This window comes from Lithobates pipiens, unplaced genomic scaffold, assembly GCF_037356315.1.
Source record: "Lithobates pipiens isolate NorthernLeopardFrog02 unplaced genomic scaffold, aLitPip1_a1.2 Scaffold_1, whole genome shotgun sequence".
NCBI lineage: Eukaryota > Metazoa > Chordata > Amphibia > Anura > Ranidae > Lithobates > Lithobates pipiens.
The window spans coordinates 15074828-15095458 of record NW_027507685.1 but is presented as its reverse complement, the minus strand read 5'-3'; the positions used below and the strand labels follow the sequence as shown (position 1 = coordinate 15095458).

At 44.6% G+C, this 20631-nt stretch overlaps 1 protein-coding gene across 4 annotated transcripts in view; it reads left to right on the top strand.

Annotated features, from left to right (window-relative positions):
• The window catches only part of LOC143978153 (synaptotagmin-like protein 2), a 133255-nt gene that overhangs the window by 44437 nt on the left and 68187 nt on the right, over window positions 1-20631 (top strand). For 3 of the 4 annotated variants that reach the window (XM_077478857.1, XM_077478837.1, XM_077478844.1), the window contains 2 exons: window positions 8499-8912; window positions 10837-10988. In XM_077478857.1, coding sequence (XP_077334983.1) covers window positions 8788-8912; window positions 10837-10988 — 277 coding nt within the window. In that variant the 5' untranslated portion in view covers window positions 8499-8787. Of the gene's footprint in view, window positions 1-8261; window positions 8387-8498; window positions 8913-10836; window positions 10989-20631 lie in introns of those variants that run through there. The other variant, XM_077478849.1, reaches the window with a different exon arrangement.

Here is a 20631-nt window from a genome sequence, read left to right as displayed (position 1 = left end):
GGCTGCACACAGAACCCTGCCTAGGTCACTGTGCATGAAACCCTGCCTAGGTCACTGTGCATGAAACCCTGTGTAGGTCACCGTGCATGAAACCCTGTGTAGGTCACCGTGCATGAAACCCTGCGTAGGTCACCGTGCATGAAACCCTGCGTAGGTCACCGTGCATGAAACCCTGCGTAGGTCACCGTGCATGAAACCCTGCGTAGGTCACCGTGCATGAAACCCTGCGTAGGTCACCGTGCATGAAACCCTGCGTAGGTCACCGTGCATGAAACCCTGCGTAGGTCACCGTGCATGAAACCCTGTGTAGGTCACCGTGCATGAAACCCTGTGTAGGTCACCGTGCATGAAACCCTGCGTAGGTCACCGTGCATGAAACCCTGCGTAGGTCACCGTGCATGAAACCCTGCGTAGGTCACCGTGCATGAAACCCTGCGTAGGTCACCGTGCATGAAACCCTGCGTAGGTCACCGTGCATGAAACCCTCCATGGGTCACGGCAGTCTGAACCCTCCATAAGTCACTGTGCAAAGACGCAGAGATCACTGTGGGCCCAGGAACTCTTATGCCGAGTACACACGGCCAGAATTTCCGATGGGAGCATTTTCATTGAATTTTCCGACCGTGTGTATGCCCATCGGCCTTTTTCTGTCTGTATTTCCGACGGTCTTTAGATTGAAAGCCTGTTGTTAATTTTTCCGACAGAAAACCTTTCTATCGGATTTTTCTATTGTGTGTATGCAATTCCGACACGCAAAATTCCGACACATGCTCGGAAGCATTAAAGTGGAGGGCCACCCTAAAAAAAAAAAAATAATAATAATTAAAAAAAACATTTGAGCAAAAAAATTTTTTTTTTTACCTTACCAGAAATCCCTGTTGCTAGGCAGTCTTCCTAATCTGCCTCTTCCTACTCCGCGGTGATCTTCGGTCTTCTCTCCTCCTCGCGTTGTCTTCTGGGTAATGGGGTGCGCTGTGTTCTGGGAACTCTGTGTTTCCTAACACAGCACGTCTCATTCACAAAGTGCTGCACGACTTGCGCATCATTGTTAAAAGTCAGCAGCTACTTCTTTTTTTTTTTTTTTTTTTTTTTAGTTGCTGACTTTAAAAAAAATAAAAATTCCCTGCTTGAACACCCCTTTTAAACTTCCCTTTTATAGTGCTATCAAACGTGTTGCATGTCGCGGTGTTATTGACTGTCGGAATTTGGTGTGACCGTGTGGAGGCAAGACAGTTTGAGCGAAATTCCGTCGGAATTCCGACGGGAAAACCATCAGAGCTTTTTCCGATGAAAATTCCGATTGTGTGTACGTGGCATTACTTTAAGCACCGTGTTTACTAGCGGGGGGAGTAGGCACCAGGGACGGTTGAACTCTGGCACAGTTAGTAAGTAAGTGAACCCTAACTTGGTACTTGTACTGGTAATCACATACCTTTTTTATATAAACTCTACCAAGCTCTAGGCAAGATTCAGTAGTATCAAGGTCAGTTTGTCTGCATCTGCTCTGTATTGATATTTTGCCGTTTACCGAGGCGGGTGACAGGGTAGGATTACCGGTTGATTTTAAAGGTTCAGTTAACCTCTAGCTACTACAGTCTCAGAGCCTTCACCAGAACGTTGTGGGGTTTTTCTTGAAGATGTAGTAATTTTGCAACAAATAACTTTACGTGTATATTCCACATTAAACATACCCTTTCTTTTTTAATAACTTCTAATAATAACCTATTGTTTGTTATTGTTGGAAATCGGTACACTTTTATAAGGGACGTACTGTAAATTTACATCCTGACGCTGAAAGGCTTGCATTAAGATTTATTTTGGATCTCTAGTAGTTATAGGTAATGGTCAAATTGCAATGTATAATTAGGTTAGATTTGCTACTTGTCAGCAATATGTACGGAGAGGTTTTTTTGTTTTTTTTGTTTTTGTTTTTTTTGTTTTTTTTGTTTTTTTTGTTTGTGTGTTTGTTTTTTTTTATTTTTTTTAATGGCTTAGTATAGTGCAGTGATGGCGAACCCATGGCACGCCTGCCGCTGCCGGCACGCTGAGCCGTCTCTGTGGGCACGCCGTGATAATTACACTGTCATCGTTAGTCCGCTCCCGTGAACTACATTTCCCACAGTCCTCTTGGGATAGCGGTGACGTGTCCGAGTGGGCATGGTGCATGCTCCGAATGCTGAAGCCACGCCCCCCGTTCTCAAACATCTGACGCACCTGTTGACGTGCCTGCGTGGGAAATCTGACATACGGACACCACCGGAGCGACTGGAGCCTGACCCCGCACTGATTTCAACAACTCAAATGTGAGTGTTATAACCAATTGCCGACCGGCCATAGGCAAAAGATGGCTTATTCTGGTAGAGCGTCCATGGACGCCCTCCCAGAATCTTTCTCCCGCGCGCCCTACAGTGCGAGGGGAGAGGGGAAGAGGGAGTGAGATGCAATGCTATGCCCATACTCTGCAGTACCCTGCCCATACTCTGCAGTACCCTGCCCATACTCTGCAGTACCCTGCCCATACTCTGCAGTACCCTGCCCATACTCTGCAGTACCCTGCCCATACTCTGCAGTACTCTGCAGTACCCTGCCCATACTCTGCAGTACCCTGCCCATACTCTGCAGTACCCTGCCCATACTCTGCAATACTCTGCCCATACTCTGCCCATACTCTGCCCATACTCTGCCCATACTCTGCCCATACTCTGCCCATACTCTGCCCATACTCTGCCCATACTCTGCAATGCTCTGCAGTGCTCTGCCAATACTATGCAGTACTCTGCCAATACTATGCAATACTCTGCAGTACCCTGCCCTTACTCTGCCAATACTATGCAATGCTCTGCAGTACTCTGCCAATACTATGCAGTACTCTGCCAATACTATGCAGTACTCTGCCAATACTATGCAATACTCTGCCAATACTATGCAATACTCTGCAGTACCCTGCCCATACTCTGCCAATGCTATGCAATACCCTGCAGTACCCTGCCCATACTCTGCTAATACTATGCAATACTCTGCAGTACTCTGCCAATACTCTGCCAATACTATGCAATACTCTGCAGTACTCTGCCAATACTCTGCCAATACTATGCAATACTCTGCAATACCCTGCCCATACTATGACAATACTATGCAATACTCTGTAGTACTCTGCCCATACTATGCAATACTCTGCCCATACTCTGCCCATACTATGCAATACTCTACAGTACTCTGCCCATACTATGCAATACTCTGCAGTACTCTGCCCATAAACTGAAGCGTTTTTTAACTAACTTACTACTCTTAGAGCGGCACTGCTCTATCTAAAAAAAAAAAGGGGGGGGGGATCATTATTAGTGTCATTGTGAAACGACTGTACGAATAGTTTTTTCTAAACTAAAACCTCATTAGTCAGGTTTAATTGCAGTGTTGGCACTTTGAAAAAAATAAGTCGTTTTGGTTTGCAGTTTGGGCACTCGGGCTCAAAAAGGTTCGCCATCACTGGTATAGTGTAACAGTTGAACTATCACAAAGTGCTGGCTATTAGAAAACCTGCATCATTAGTTGTGACACCATCATAGTTAAGCTTCTAGTTTCTAATATTTATTTTTAACCAGATTGCAAGTGCTGTGTCAATAACCTCCACCTAGGAAGCAAATAAGAGGAAGTTGTCAAATACTGAAAAAAACAAACAGCAAGAGAATAAAGAGATTTCTAGTGAACAGGACACACTGTATCTTTTTGATCATTATTTTGGAATTCAAGTTTGAACTTTAGAGGTGGGCACAGCAGGAGGAACAATGCCAACCAGTACCAAGTGAAAACATATTTGACGGATTCTGGAATCCCATATCACAGGACAGAAGTAGAAGTGGAGGCACAGGGTCCCATTTCTCCCACTTCTCCAATTTTTTAGGCTATAAAATGTTTCAACTAACCAGAGGTCCAAGGTAGACCCACAACACAGATAACCTCATGATTGATATTGCTTTGACAAATTATACAAATTGGGAAAATAAACAGGGATTTAATGCTTTTGGGAGACACTTTTCTAAAGTGTTTTTTCTTTTCTTCTTTTTTTTTTTTTTTTTATATATATATATATATATATATATATATATATATATATATATATATATATATATATATATATATATATATATATATATATATATATATAGTGGTGAGCACTGGTGTCAAGTGTTTTTTCTCTTGCTATCTTGTGTCCCTGCTTGGGGAAAACGCACTCCCTACTTAGTCCAGGTGCCCATTGTCCGAGGAACTGAAAAAGGAAAGAAATACACATTTTTGAGTTGACACCAAAATGGAAAAAGAAGGAACATTTTTTTCCAGAGTGAGTTTTGCAACCAAAGCAGCCCAGCTTTAAAATTGTGCATGCCTGTGAAACGGCGAAAAACGAAAGTATCGTAAATTATTCATGGATGATGCTTTAAAAGCTTTTATAGCTCATCAATTTAGAGTTAGTGATTTGTAAAGGTAAATAAAAAAGAAAAGAAAAATAACAAATGTCTATATTTGCCTGCACCGTGCAATGGAATTGCACAGAGCAACCACAAACCACCTCTTTTTGCGTTCCCTGCTGGCGCTCCTGGCCCCTCCTCTCGGTCCAGTGCCCCAATGGGAAGCCGCTTCCAATGGGGGCACTTGTACATGCTCGCACCCAAGTCCCACTGTTGCATCCATTGACGCAGACAGTGGGACTCAACCCCGCCCCCCACTACCTCCTCACTGGCTTTGATTGACTGCACTGGGAGTCAATGGTTCCCGGGACCCCAGCAAAGCCAGAGAGACCCGGAAGAGAGGGGAGGGAAGATCTGCAGACATGCACAGGGCTGGATAAATGAGAGCTCAGCTAAATAAAAATTATGGTTGGGGGGGATGCTGACACCTAAATATCTTGGCTTTACAACCACTTTAAGAATGAATAATGGCCCTGGAATTTTCTCTCACTCACTCTTGCATGCATGGTGATACCCAACGTGATACAATTGTTGGTTTTTCTACACAGGCACCCTCAGCGTGAGCATTTATATTCATATGTTAGTGGGGTGGGGGCTCTACATTTCTTTTGGAGGGGTCTTTTTTATTGATTATACTTACATTTTTATGGTAATTCTACTTTCGTGAGAAAAAAAAAATGAGTGGACTACAACTCCCAGAATTCAACAGCGGCAGGCTGCCGTGGTTGTGCCCCCCGCCTGACTTCTTAGAGAAGAGAAAAAATTGGCAGCAGCCACCGAGCGTTTCCACTTTGTTAGGGCGGCCTTGCCTGGTGGCTGCTAGTGCTGCCTTTATGGTGGCGCCAGCTCTGGGCGACATACGCGTACCACGGGTTTAGAAACCCTGATTTAGAGTACAGTGAGCACAAAGTTTTATGTATAACTTTTGTGCACTGCACAGGTATTTGTTTTACATAAAAGGATTATTATCATTCTTTCTGGGTGCTGCAACGGTTTCGTTTTTTTACTTTTTTTTTTTTAATTATTTTTTTTTGTATTATATTATTAAGAATATCTACCTACTTCCCACAAAAAGCAATAAAGGTGAAAAGGCATGTCTTCTATTACAATGCTTCTATAATATTAAAGTACTGTATAACTAAAGGCAAAACTTTTTTTGTTTGTTTTAGAGTGCAAGTGGATTAGAAAGCTTGTCAGGTTTTATTGCTTTCTGTGCCCCCGTTAAGGAGATTCACCCTCTCTATTTGTCCTGTTTACCATTTTACCTGTTTATCATGAAAACAAAGTAAAAGAAAATCCTAAATTTTGGGTTGTCCCCAGAAAAAATATTATAAGGGAAATCTTCCAATAGCGACACTAGTTCTGGCGACATAGGAGTCGCAAAGGAGCTCCTTTAATTTGCAGGGATTTCCCTTCACTTCCTGTTGTTGGGCTATGGGAAAGGAAGTGAATGGAAATATTCAGAATGGGACACAGATGGTGGGAAAAAAAAAAAAATAAATCTGACTGGGGTTATAACTAGTGTAGTGTTGCACCAATGCCAGTTTCAGAGCTGAAAGTAAGCATTTGCATGAGTACTTGTGCAAATTGTCCGATACCTAAAACCGGTGCCTTTGCGGGGCTGTTTGAGCCCATAAAAAAAAGAATTGGATGTGATTTGAACAGGAATGCAGCATCCTGGACATCTGACAGCTCCTTTGACAGATTGATCTCCCTGCCGCTTGCCTGGATTCCTGGTTCGGCTTCACAGCACTTTCTCCAGCGGTTCTAGTGGGCACTTTACTTTGGACTGGGGGCTCCACACTGAGCTTGTTTTATGCCCATCACCAGCGATATCTTTGAGTGCAATACAGTTTCATTTTGACCCTTTTATTGAATAAATATTGCTACACTACTGGCGGCTTGGTGCCTCTTTCTTCCCCTACATCTCCTATCTTGCAGTGTGTAAAAAATGTCTTATATTGTAAAAGGCTTTCAATTACGATTGTGAGACGAATTTCCTTAATTATTTCTGAGTCTTCGTAAATCAAAATGTGTGTTTTATTGTACACACCAAAGTAGAAAAATAATACTTCCAAAAATAGTATGATACAAAAGAATGTGTTGCTTCATATATGATTAAAGTTCTAAGGTAATTCGATCATTCGTTTCTATCTAATCTCACGCCCCATTCCTGTTCAAATAAAATGCAATTCTTTACAGTAATATATGAGCCCATTCATTTTGTAAGGGCTCAAATCACACTGCAAAGGTATCGGTAACATGGGCGTCCGCAGAACTTTTTTCGGGGGGGGGGGGGGGCATCATTTTAGGGTCACCCATGCACCTCCCCTTTTTGACAATGTCATGATCACATTATCATGGTCAGAGACTGCAGATGTAGTCCAGTCCCTAGGATAAGTAATGGATAATGGCCGACAGGCCCTCTTACCAGACCTAGCGAAACTACAGCAGTGATCCCTCCGGCTGGACGATCACTCACTCTGGGTTCCCTCGGGGGCAACTCTGGTCAGTAGTGTAGCATGTCTGTACCCTGGTAGTGGCTCAGTTTTTCTCTCTCTGGTGGTGCTGGGCAGCGTGGCTCTATCCCTGGCTTCCACCCAGCACAATCCTCATTCTTTGTCCTGTAGTGCTTTCTCCCCCAGCTTTTTTAGCCTCCTCCCTGTGAAAAATGGGGACACCAATCTTTGGCACTACATGTCCCATGATGCTCTCCTCTCCTAGTCTCCTTTTGATTGGCCCTCAGCTCTGGCCAATAGGGAAGGAACGGAGCGAGCAGGAAGCTGGACGGGCTACCTGGTGAGAGCCGCTGTCTCTTGTCCCTGACAGGAGAAAGGGGGGGGGGGGTGAGGGTGAGTGAGGGAAACCTCTGATAGCCCACAGTTCGTCCTTTCTCCTGTCACAGCGATGCCAAGTTCTCTGCTGGACTGAGCAGGGAAAAGAGCCCGCAGACACAGTACATTGATGAGGGGGCTTGACAGAACCTTGATGGTGTTACCCCACTGGTGGGTGGCACCCGGTTGTGGGATGCCCGCATCCCGATAGCGATGCAACTGTGCTGAATTTAAGATCTGATCCCTGATTCCAGGGGAGGGCACTTGACCCCCCTTGCCCCTACCTGCGGACGCCCATGATCGGTAATTGGTATCGGTGAGCAGTTGAGGAAAAGAATTGGTACTCGCTAGTTAAAAAAAAAAATATGGTATCGGTGCATCCCTAGTTATAACCCTCCCTTGCTCTTTCCCAAATGAAAAAAAAAAAAAGTTTTGCATATAGTTCTACTTTACCCAATGCTATGCCAGCCGTCACCATCACATGTTGGCTCCCTTCCATCCATTTTCATGTCATCATTTTGGTGTAGCTTTAAGAAAAGTTGTCAGAGTAACGTTGTTAATCTGAAGTTCAAGCTCTTTAGTAAGATGCTGTTTGTCATGATGGTGTGTCCACAAAGGATATAATGCATACTATGCCCGCAGGCTCTGATGAGATAAAGGAAAATATCAGTGTAGCTAAAGTTAAAGTGGTAGAGCAGGTAGGTAGAACTCGATTATGCATAAAGAAGTCCCAGGACCTGAAAGACATGTGCACTGTTAATAATGTCCCTACCTGCCTTAATATGCTTTTTCTTAGTTGGCTTGCGCTGTCATTTTCTACACAAAAGCATGGGTAACCTTGGAGTTTGATAGATGACCTCTGACTTGCTCAACTAACAAGTCCTATGATTAGTGTTTGCACAGTTATTTTTCTTCTAAACCATGTCCTGGTCTTTCATTGTTTGTTTTTCCTGTGTGCTTCATTTTGAATGGGCTGATATCACCGCATGCAGTTACCTTAGGAGTTCTTGCCAGCACCATTACAAGAAGCAGGATACTGTCCCTCTCTTCGGAACTTCTAGCAGTGAACAAATATCCACCCCCAATGTACACATTCACTTGCCATATGTCATGTTGATCTGAACCTGTTAAAAAAAAAAATCTTCTTTTCTCGGTGTGGGAAGCGGTATGTTTACAGCATTACTTCTACTCTTCACAGGTAAAAAGACTGACGTCTGCTGGGAACCCTAAAGGGGTTGTTGCTGGAGGATAATGGGGACCACTGTAGTCTTTTCATGTTACTTGGAAACACAGTAACTGTACTGAAGAAAGTGGATGGAAATTATCTTTCATTACTTTTGGATCACCGCTAAATTGAGAAGATGAAGCAGCCAAATTTCCACACGTTCAGCTCATACTGAGTTTATTCTACTTAGGAGCGATCCTAGAAAATACTCTATGATTGAATATTGCCAGCAAGAGCCAAAGAAGTTGATTCTGCTGTGCATATGATGAAGAACAGCTCAGGCAGCATGCTGGACCTCAGCTTCCTAACTGAAGAGGAGTATGAGAAGCTGATGAAGGTCCTGCAGAGGGATGCGGACTTGCAGAAGAAAGACTCTGACCGCATCAGGTAAGTCATGATAAATAAAAGCTACATTGGAGTTTATTAACTAATTGGGTACAAGCCATTGCAAAAACGATTTCTCTTGACTGTACTCAGATAATATAACACCTGTTTGACTTCCACTCTAAATTGCACTTCAGCATTGCTTTGTAATGTGCTTACCTGAATACCGTTTGCCAATACTATTTCATTATTGGCCACTCATTTTTATATATATATATATATATATATATATATATATATATATATATATATATATATATATATATATATACACACATACATATGACAGACACCACAGCATACCTTCAGAGGTCTAGTGGAGTCCATGGCTTGACAGGTTATGGTGGGTTGTCATAATGGCTGATTGGTGTACAACGTCTTTAACAATACAATTTTTAAATTCTCTATGTATCCTATTAGGCCAAAAATGCAACATATTGCATATTACTTTTCTTGGGGGGGTGGTGGCTTTATTTTTTTTCTTTTCAGGCTTTTTGCCTTCACCTGGTTTCACCCAGTAATTCTGCTAGTAGCACACTACCTGTCCTAGAGAGGTAGTACTCACTGTACACCCTAAAAACACATTCCCCTCTCCTCATCTCTATAACATGGGGAGGGATTGTGTAGTTCAAAGCTGAACTGGGCAGATCTGATAGCACTATAACACCCTTTCACGCTACAGCGCCGCTAAAACAGGGCGGCACAGTGGTGTAGTGGGTAGCACTCTCACCTAGCAGTAAAAAGGGTCGCTGGTTCGAATCCCAACCACGACACTACCTGCCTGGAGTTTGCATGTTCTCCCTGTGCCTGCGTGGGTTTCCTCCGGGTACTCTGGTTTCCTCCCACACTCCAAAGACATGCAGGTAGGTTAATTGGCTGCTGTCCAAAATTGGCCCTAGTATATGAATGGGGACCTTAGATTGTGGGTAGGGACCGATGTGAGTGTGCAATGTACAGGGATAGGGACAATTGTGGACACTCACTCAGGTTAAACTGGATGGACTGTCTTAAATAAATTTAAAAGTGAGTATATATATGTGTGTGTGTGTGTGTGTGTGTGTGTGTGTGTGTGTGTGTGTGTGTGTGTATATATGTGTATATATATATATATATATATATATATATATATATATATATATATATAAATATAATGTGTGTGTGTGTGTGTGTGTGTGTGTGTGTGTGTATAAATACAGCTCTGTAATACATGCACATTTCCCTAGGGTTTTATCTCCTTTGTTCTAGCTTGTATTAACTATTCATTACCAGGCAATTCTTAAAGCGTTTGTAAAGTAAAAATGTTTATTTTTTTAAAATAACAAACATGTCATACTTACCTCCACTGTGCAGCTCGTTTGGCACAGAGTGGCCCCGAACCTGCTCTTCTGGGGTCCCTCGGCGGCTGTCTCTGCTTCCTCCCGCAGGTGCTTCTCACGTTAATGCGAGCTCCCTCGCATTGGTGAGAAGCACTGCGGGCGCGCTCCCGTGATACAGCCGGCGGCTATAGCCGCTCGCTGTATCACAAGGCCCAGCCCCCCGGCGCGCTGCGTCATTGGATGTGATTGACAGCAGCGCGAGCCAATGGCTGCGCTGCTTTCAATCCATCCACTCCAACCAATCAGCGGCCAGGCTGAGCGGCGAAGAGGACGGCGGGGGCGAGCGCGGGATTTTCGAGGGGTCAGGTAAGTAAAACGGGGGGACTGGGGGCGCCAGCAGTGTGAGATGTTTTTTCACCTTAATGCATAGAATGCATTAAGGTGAAAAAACATTTACCTTTACAACCCCTTTAAGCTTTCAGTGATGTGATAGTTTTACATTTACTCTGTTATGCAGCAGTGCCCCCCAAATAAATTTTATATCTTTTTATTGATATTTTTATTTATCTGAAATGAGTGTTGTGGGTACTAATGGATAATTCACTTATTAGACGTGTACAAGGGTCCATCAAGGATGAAAAGAAGAAAAAGTTTGTAACTGGAGAGTGGTTTCACAATGTCAAGTCTCACAGATTCGAAGAGGATCTACAAGGCTCAGATCTACTTCGGGCATCAATAAGAAAGAAGAAGAATCCACCTCAGAGTAAGTTCCTTTTATTATTTGCACTGCTAATGAAGTAACAGTCTCTGTGTGCTTAGCATCATGTAGTGGACAGGTGTATTTCTCTGCTTTTTTCCCCTACACACGTCAATGTGGATGCAAAAAAGCAGTTAAAAACCAACTCAAACACTTGTAAAAATAGGTTCTAAAAGGGAAAATAAACATGGCTGCCACCATTTCTTTCTCATGCGTCACGGGACACAGAGACTCAGTAATTTACTGGTGGGTTATAGGGTATCACTAGGTGATTGGACACTGGCACACCCTAGACAGGAAGTTCAATCCCCCATATAACCCCTCCCCCTACTGGAGGTGCCTCAGTTTTTTCGCCAGTGTCTTAGGTGTTGGTCACAAGTAAATATGTGCTGTGCTGAGCTCCGCTGGAATATCCTTACTGGGGCCAGCTATGCAACCAGATAATTTCAAAGTGTCATTTCCAGGCTGAATTGGATGGTACCCAGGCCTCGTGTCCGAAGAAACAAGGTTTTACCTGTAATGCTTCTCTTTTTAGAGAGCTGGACCCTGGGATCCAGTATTTGTTTTTTTTTCAGCCATGTTCCTGGCAGGGTGCTTTACGGGCCCAGAACTGCGGATCCCCTTATTCAAGGGGGCCCCTGTCTCTGAAGGTTTTTTCCTAACGGAGGCCACCGTGAGAGGTGAAGATTGGGTCTGTTCAGACCCTGCAGCTGGATAAGGTTTTCTCCTTTTAAGTAAATTTATGCTATGCCTATAGTCGCCACCGGGGGCTGCCAAGAGCACATACCTTTTCATGCCTGATCTGTCTGCTTGGTGACCATGCTCTATGCTCCTCCAGCCATGCTCCAGAAAGGATGAAGGTAAGGGGGTTTTTTCCTTCTAGGATTCTCCTTCCATGGATTAGGGGGCTGAGACAGGCCTGGGCAGAGAGCGGTAATATACTCCGCCACCATCCGCCCCGTCCACTGCCGTTCGCTGCCGCCAACATCCACCAACCCTTCCCTCTCCTCTGTCCCAGTCTCCCCTCCATGCTTGCCAGCAGGGTTAGAGCCTCTGCTCACGCGGGGAAGTGCTCGTTTTTAAAAACGAGTGGGGGGGCGGGGCGGAAGTGGTCGGAGGAGGGGGGGGCGGAGCACTAGGCTACACAGGCATTAAAGTGCACTCTTTTTCAGATGCACACAGCCTATGGAGGGGCACAGAGCTGACAGGCGCATGTGAGTGTGGGAGACACAGGCATTTCCAGGCACCAGACTGAGTCTTAAGTAGCAGCAGCAGTTGCTGAACTACAGGGCTCAGCAGTCAGTGCATTTTTTTTGTGTGGTACCTCTACCTTTTGTTGCTTTGCACTATGGGTAGAAGAGGTACAAGTACCCCGAAGAATAGGGGCTCTAAGGGGTCCCCTTCAGGCTCTGAGGATTCCCCCCCCCCCCCCTCTGCAGCACCTTCCCCCTCCTGCAGGACCCAGGGAGGCTGGCCAGGGAGAGCAGTCGGGGTCAGGGGCTGCAGCTGCATCTGGCACTTCAGCGCCTGTGTACATTACACAGGAGGTTTTTTCCTCAACCATAAATGGTTTAGAGGAAAGATTAGTGGCCTTAATCGCATCTCACTCCACTTTCACTCAGTGGAAGAAAACACACTAGGCCCCCCTCTGTCACCCAGGACCCTCAGAGTGAGGAACTCTGGGATAAAGGAGAGGAATTCCCCTCAGAGCATCGGGAGGAAACTAATGATTCCACTTCTGAGGAATCTAGTGGAGAAGGGCCCTCTTCAGCTTCTCAGGGGTGAAAATTGTTGCTGGATTGTTCCGTTCCACGTTTAAGTTACCCGTACCTGAGTCAGTTAAAGAACCCACTTCTTCTCTGGGTTCACTGAAACCTCCTCAAACTGCACATGCCTTTCCTGTTCATGGTTTGCTGGAAAGGCTTCTCTATTCTGAGTGGGATCACCCAGATAAACATTTTTTTTCCTCATAAAAAGTTTTCTACACTTTATCCTATGGAGGAAAAATTTACTAAGATGTGGGGTATAGCGGCAGTTGATGTCGCCATTTCCTTCGTAAACAAAAGCCTGACTTGTCTTGTTGACAATGCTCAGATGCTTAGGGATCCAACTGATAAGAAAATGGAATTCGCATTAAAAAAATGTTTTCTCCTTGGCAGGTTCAGTAGCACGACCTGCAGTGGCAGCAATTGGAGTCTGTCAATATTTGAGAGACCATGTTAAACAGGTGCTTAAAGCCTTACTTGAACAGCAAGCCCGGGGGTTAGCTAACCTTCCAGTGGCTCTGTGTTTTGCTGTTGATGCTATCCTATCAGAGATTCTATTGAATTGGTACGCATGCGTAGAATCTTGTAGCTGAAAAATTGGTCAGCTGAATCACCATGTAAGAAACTCCTGGTGGGATTTCCCTTTCGTGATGCAAAACTGTTTGGAGAGGACTTGGACAATTATATCCAAAGGATCTCTAGTGAGAAAAGCACCCTTTTACCAGTCAAGAAAAGGAGTAAACGTCCCTCCTTTTTAAACGGGAGCTTTCTCCAGTGCCAGGGGCATCAGCCTCCAGGCAGTCACAACGGCCTCCTCCGTCAGGTTCTAAGGTTAAAACTCAGAGTCAACCCCAGGGATAAAAGAAGTCCTGGGGGAGAAGGTCTTCAAGACAAACCGCTAAGACCTCCTTATGAAGGGGCGCCCCCGCTCACTCAAGTGGAGGGAAGACTACTAAAGTTCTCAGGGCTCTGGCGGGAGGAATTTCGGGACAAATGGGTGGTCTCCACAATAACTCTAGGTTACAAACTAGATTTCCCTTTTCCTCGTTTCCTCAGATCAAATCTACCCAGAGAAAAAGAAGTCTCTCCTTCTAGCATTGGAGCGACTATTGTCGCAAAAAGTTATCATGGTAGTTCCCATGCAAGAGCAGGGAATGGGGTTTTATTCAACCTTTTCACGGTACCGAAGCCAAACGGAGATGTCAGACCCATTCTAGATCTCAAAGCAGTGGCTTATATCAATCACCAAGGGGGGACCAAGAGTCGTGCAGCTCAGGAAGAAGTAAACCATATCTTAATCTGGGCAGAAAGACATGTGCCATGCATATCGGCAGTCTTCATTCCGGGGGTAGAGAACTGGCAGGCGGACTGCTTGAGCCGCCAGCAGTTAGTGCCAGGGGAATGGTCTCTCCACCCCGACGTCTTTTTGGCCATATGCCAGAGATGGGGGGGGGGGGGGGTTCCCGGATGTGGATCTCTTTGCATCCAGGTTCAACAACAAGGTCGACAACTTTGTGTCAAGAATGAGGGATCCTCTTGCATGCGAGACAGATGCATTGGTTACTCCATGGCATCAGTTCTCTCTGATTTATGCGTTCCCTCCTATTCTGCTACTGCCAAGACTGCTTTGCAGGATCAGGCAGGAAAAGAAGTCGGTGCTTCTGGTGGCCCCAGCATGGCCCAGAAGAGCTTGGTATGCAGAAATAGTGAAGATGGCGGTAGGCTCTCCTTGGACCCTACCGTCCGGTCCAGGACTGCTATCCCAGGGACTGGTATTCCCTCCTACCTTACAAACGCTAAATTTAATGGTTTGGCTGTTGAAACCCACATTCTGAAGAATCGTGGTCTTTCAGGCCCTGTGATATCTACCTTGATTAACCCCTTCCCGCCGAGCGTACGCAGATCTGCGTACTCGGCTTCCGGGGGGTATACCGGGATGATGCCCGCACCTGCAGGCATCATCCCGGTACCGTTTTTTACAGCGGGCGATTGGCTTTCCAGCCATAACAACCGATGCGGCTAAAAGCCGCTCGGCTGTTATGCCGGAGGAGCGGGAGGGGACGTCCCCCCCTCCCGCCGCCTCTCGCCGCTGTTACCGGTGCTCCCGCTCGATCGGGAGCACCGATTCCCTGTCCGACGCCTCCGGCTGCTGCGGAGGAACTGGAACGAAGCCGTAATCGGCTTCGTTCCAGTCTCCTCATCGTAAACACGGAAGCGACGTCATGACGTCACTTCCCGTTTACTCGGCTGCCAATGGCGCCGGTTTTAAAAAAATATCCGGTATTCAGAATCGCCGTTTTCGGCGATCTGAATACATTGAAGTGTAAAGGAGGGGTGGGGGGTCTTTTAGACCCCCGATCCCTCCATAAAGAGTACCTGTCACCACCTATTACTGTCACAAGGGATGTTTACATTCCTTGTGACAGCAATAAAAGTGATCAAATTTTTATTTTTTTTTTAAAACAATTTAGTCGTTTTAAAATAAATAAAATAAATAAAAAAAAAAAAAAAATTTTCAAAGCGCCCGCCGTCCCCGCGAGCTCGCCAAGCAAAGAAAACGCATACGGAAGTCGCGCCCGCGTATGTAAACGGTGTTCAAATCACACATGTGAGGTATCGCCGCGATCGTCAGAGCGAGAGCAATAATTCTAGCAGTAGACCTCCTCTGTAACGCTAACCTGGTAACCGTAAACATTTTTTAAAGCGTCGCCTATTGAGATTTGTAGGTACCGTACTTTGTCGTCAATCTACAAGTGCGCGCAATTATAAAGTGTGACATGTTTGGTATCTATTTACTCGGCGTAACATTATCTTTCACATTACGCAAAAAAATTGGGCTAATTTTACTGTTTTGTTTTTTTTTTATTCATGAAAGTGTCCCTTTTCCCAAAAAGTTGCGTTTAAAACACCACTGCGCAAATACCGTGTGACATAAAATATTGCAACAATCGCCGTTTTATTCTCTAGAGCCTCTGCTAAAAAAATATATATAATGTTTGGGGGTTCCAAGTAATTTTCTAGCAAAAAATATGGATTTTAACTTGTAAACACCAAATTCCAAAAATAGGCTTAGTCATGAAAGGGTTAATGCAAGAAAGCCAGCTTTCAGAATGATTTATCATAGAGTCTGGAAAGCATATGTCTCCTGGTGTGAATCCAGGGGTTTGCACCCCAGAAAATGTCATAGGCAGAATCCTCAAATTTCTGCAGAATGGGTTAGAGATGAAACTGGCCTTGGGTACCATCAAGGGCCAAGTCTCGGCCTTATCGGTTCTGTTTCAACGTCCACTTGCTTCACATTCCTTGGTCTGAAGCTTTATACAAGGGGTAATGCGCCTTAATCCTCCAGTTAGGGTGCCTCTGAACCATTGGGATTTTAATTTGGTTCTGTCAGCTTTAAAGAAGCAGCCTTTTGAACCGATACATCAGATTTCCTTCGTTCTGTTAAGGAAATACATTTTTCTGGTGGCCATTTCTTCTGCCAGAAGAGTATCAGAATTAGCGTCCCTCTCTTGTAAAGAACTGTATCTGATAATGCACAAGTATAGAGTGGTGTTACGCCTTCATCCTATTTTTCTACCGAAGGTGGTCTCAGGTTTTCATCTAAACCAAGATATTGTTCTGCCTTCCTTTTTTTCCAAATCCCTGTTCTACGGAAGAGAAGTCACTACATTTTTTGGATGTAGTGAGAGCAGTCAAAGCGTATCTGGAAGCGACGGCTCAGGTTCGCAAAACTGATGTTTTGTTCGTATTGCCAGGGGGTCCTAAGAGAGGACAGGCAGCATCAAAATCTACCATTGCTAAATGGATTCGACAAGTAATTGTTCAAGCTTATGGTTTGAGGCAAAAGATTCCGCCTTCTCAGATCAAGGCGCACTCCACTAGGGCTATTAGTGCTTCGTGGGCGGTGCATCACCAGGCCTCCATGGCTCAAATGTGCAAGGCTGCAACCTGGTCATCAATCCATACATTCACCAAATTTTATCAGGTGGATGTGAGAAGGCATAAGGACATCGCCTTTGGGTGTAGTGTGCTGCAGGCAGCGGTACAGGGTCCTCAGGTCTGAGTACACCCTATGTTGTGTGGTTCCCCTCCCCTCAGATAGCATTGCTCTGGGACATCCCATCAGTAATTACTGAGTCTCTGTGTCCCGTGATGTATGAGAAAGAAAATAAGATTTTTATAACAGCTTACCTGTAAAATCCTTTTCTTTTTGAGGTACATCATGGGACACAGAGGTCCCTCCCCTCTTCTAATACACTTATATTGCTTTGCTACAAAACTGAGGTACCTCCAGTAGGGGGAGGGGTTATATGGGGGGTTGAAATTCCTGTCTAGGGTGTGCCAGTGTCCTATTACCTAGTGATACCCTATAACCCACCAGTAATTACTGAGTCTGTGTCCTGTGATGTACCTCAAAAGAAAAGGATTTTACAGGTAAGCTGTTATAAAAATCCTATTTTCTTAGACTTAATGTACACAGGGCGTTTTTACAACCTCTGCTAAACTATTTAACTTGACAGATAGTAACCCACGCTTGAAACATCCGTTTTGCCGCATTTAGAAGCGTTTGAAAAAAAAAATTTTTTTTTTCCAAAATGGCCAAAAATGAAAAACGCCTGTAAACGAAATGCGGCTAAATGCGAGTTACCGTGTTTAGCTGCTTTTAGAAGTGTTTGGCGCTTGAAATACCTCTAAACTCAGAATCTGAACTAATTTTTTTTGCTTTCCAAAAAAGGCCTCTAAACTCAACTGACAAAAAATGACATTAAATGAACCTGTGTACATACACACAAGATAACATTGGATGAGTTCAGGGGCAGCTGAAAAAAGCATCCAATTGCCTCTGAACATCAGCAGCAGTGTACATGAGGCCTTGGGGTCTATGCATACTGGCTTCAAAGCTGTAAAGCAGCCGTGAGTCATGTGACCGGCCTGAAGACCACTCAAAAGAGGTATTTATAATGCTCGTGTTTACAAAGGACTTGCATAGAGTTGTATGTCAGCCTCTAATAGAGGGGCTGGCATGGAATGAGATTTTAAATTTAACAAACACTTTAATTCTAAAAAATGAACATAGAGATTTCCCATTTAAAACATCCTTTAAAGCGGAGTTCCTCCCAAAAATGGAACTTGCGCTTTAAGTGCAGGTGACCCCCTGACATGCCATATTTGGCATGTCATTTTTTGGGGGGAGTAGCGCCTAACCTGTTTTCACAGTAGTAGTAGTTTGTGCCTGAAAGTGACATTAAAAGACTATTATATTGCCATTTCATGCTTTTATGAAGATTATCCCAAACCCGTAGAGTGTCTGCTGGTATAAAAGTTCAGTTCTTGGACAAGCCTCTATACTGACTTGGCAACCATATAACCTGGCCTAAGGATGCTTCACTTTTATGATGATCTTCCATGTGTACCCAATTTTTAAAGGGGGCTGTGACAGACCCAACTGGCTTTTGGAGGGGACTAGGTGCTAGCCTCCTACCCACTGATTATGGCTCATGGATTTTGTCTGTTTCTCCTGGTCAGAACATGGGAAAGAGCTCAGTTCAGCCTCTGATCCCATGGAGAGAGCAGATTATTCTCTAATGGTGGACAGTGGATGGAAAGGTGTAATATTAATCTTGTACAGGTTAATGGTCAGAGGAAATATGGTGGCCCTCCTGCAGATTGGGTTGGGGAAGCCCCTCCACTTGGGACAGAAAAATGAATCAACAATCTCTCTTAAAGGGGTTATAAACCCTCATGTTTGTTCACCTTAATGCATCCTATGCATGAAAAAACTTCTGACGCTGACCTGCCCCCCCCCCCCCCCGTTTTACTCACCCGAGCCCTTTTGTTCCCTAGGCGGAAACGCTCTGTACCCGGGGTTCTCAACTCTTGATAAGATAGTTTGAGAGCAACGCAGCCAATGATCCCACTGCTGTCAATTAAATCCAATGACGCTGGCGCCGGGTGGCAGCAACTGAGTCCTCTGGCTGAGTCCGGCATTCTATGTCTATAGACGCAAATGCTGAACTCGGGAGACCACCCGCAAGGTAACCCCCTGGGAGTGCACTTCACCCAGGGGGTTTGCCAATGTGAGGTGGAGCCGCCGGGAGACCCCAGAAGGGGATGATCGGAGCCGCACTGTGCAAAGCAAACTGCACAGTGGAGGTAAGTATGACATGTTTTTTGTTTAAAAAAATAAATAAATAAATAAAGCGGGTTTACAAACCTTTTTAAGAAATCTATGAAGATAAATTAATTCCACTTTCTCAAACTGCTGAAACATTGTATGAGTTTTTTTCTTTATGATGACTTTTCTAGTGGGCAGATTACACAAGTGAAAGTTAATGAGATAGCACTGGGTCTTCTTTCTGGGTAACTGGTGCCGAACTGTCTGGGTGGGCACTGACCTGAGTCACCTAGGTTTGTCTAGGTGAATAGTTGCTAATAGCTTACTTAATTAAGATCAAAGTTAGTTGTTAGCTGTTATTTGGATTGCTGTTTGAAGTTTGCATCGTCATGCTAATATCCCCAAGAGCGGCATGTGCTCCTGAGGGGCATAAAGTATGTGTCTGAGTCTATAAAAAGAGTAATTCCTTTTGGTTTTTACCTCAACATCTTGTCTGTGTACGATGCTTGGGGTAAAAAGCTGGTACTAGCTTTCAATCGGCTGAAAGGGTTTGGAGAGCAGGAGGCACTGTTTGGCAGAAGCACCCAGGCGGGATGCCAGCAGGCATGTACTGGCCATCGGGACTACCGGGAGTTTCCCGGTGGGCCGATGGCTCAGTGGGCCACTCTGATGTTAGGGGGCTGGTGATGGGACACTCTAAAGTAAGGGGGATGCTCATGCGAAACTCTGATGTAAGGGAGTGCTGATGGGACACTCTGATCTAAGGGGGTGCTGATGGAACACTCAAAATGTAAGTGGGCCGGTCTGGATGAAGTCCAGGGCCAAATTTCTGTCCCAGTCCAGCCCTGGATGCCAGGCACCTCGTTAAAGGGGCATTATGCGTCCAATCTACTGCTCGCACTAGGACTGCTGCCTTGTGGTATATTTCAAAATCCGGAAGGAGTAGGCTCCCATTTAACGTTTAATAAGTGCTTTATATGCGGTACGAGGGCCCCGATGTTTTCCAAATTTCATCATCTGTGACCGAAGAGTTTTAAAGTAAGTTCAAGTTATATTATTTTTTTATTTTCCTTGCATGTCCCCCTCAGATCTACAGTGACTGAACTTCCAAGTGCACTTGTAGTGCAAAGTGGATTTGCCTTTCGCAAATCACCTCCTTGGTGTTCCTTTTCAGCTATCTCTATGCCCTGTATCACCCGATTTTTCTCGAACTGTCGCCAAGAGGGGTCCTAGGGACAGCACAGAAACCAAAGGGGAGAGCGGGCATCCTTGCTTCATTCCGTTATATAAAATAAATTCACCCGAACCAGCGCAGACAGTTTAGAATAGAGGGCCTCAAACCATTTAAGCCTACACGGGCCTAAACCTAAATGTTTTAGTGTTAAGAGTATGATTCAGCCCGTCAAATGCCTTTTTGACATCAATTGACAGAAGGGCTGTTTTTTTTTACCTCTCCTAACTCTATGTATAAAATTGCTCTCAAAACATTGTCCCTTCCCTCCCAGGTACGAGGCCTACTTGGTCTTTCTCTATCCAGTCCGGCATATAACGCTTCAGCTATTCCGCCAATATCTCATGGCAGTATTTTATACTGTGCTACTCAAATAATATTTTCCTGGAATTTATCTTACCTTTATCTTTACCAGGAACACATTCTTCTTTTTTCCAAACCTACTTACGAAGATTTTTTTTAATTTTTTTATAATATGCCAATGTAATAAACCCAAAAACAAATCTTTAATATCTTGATGCTTATCAATAATTA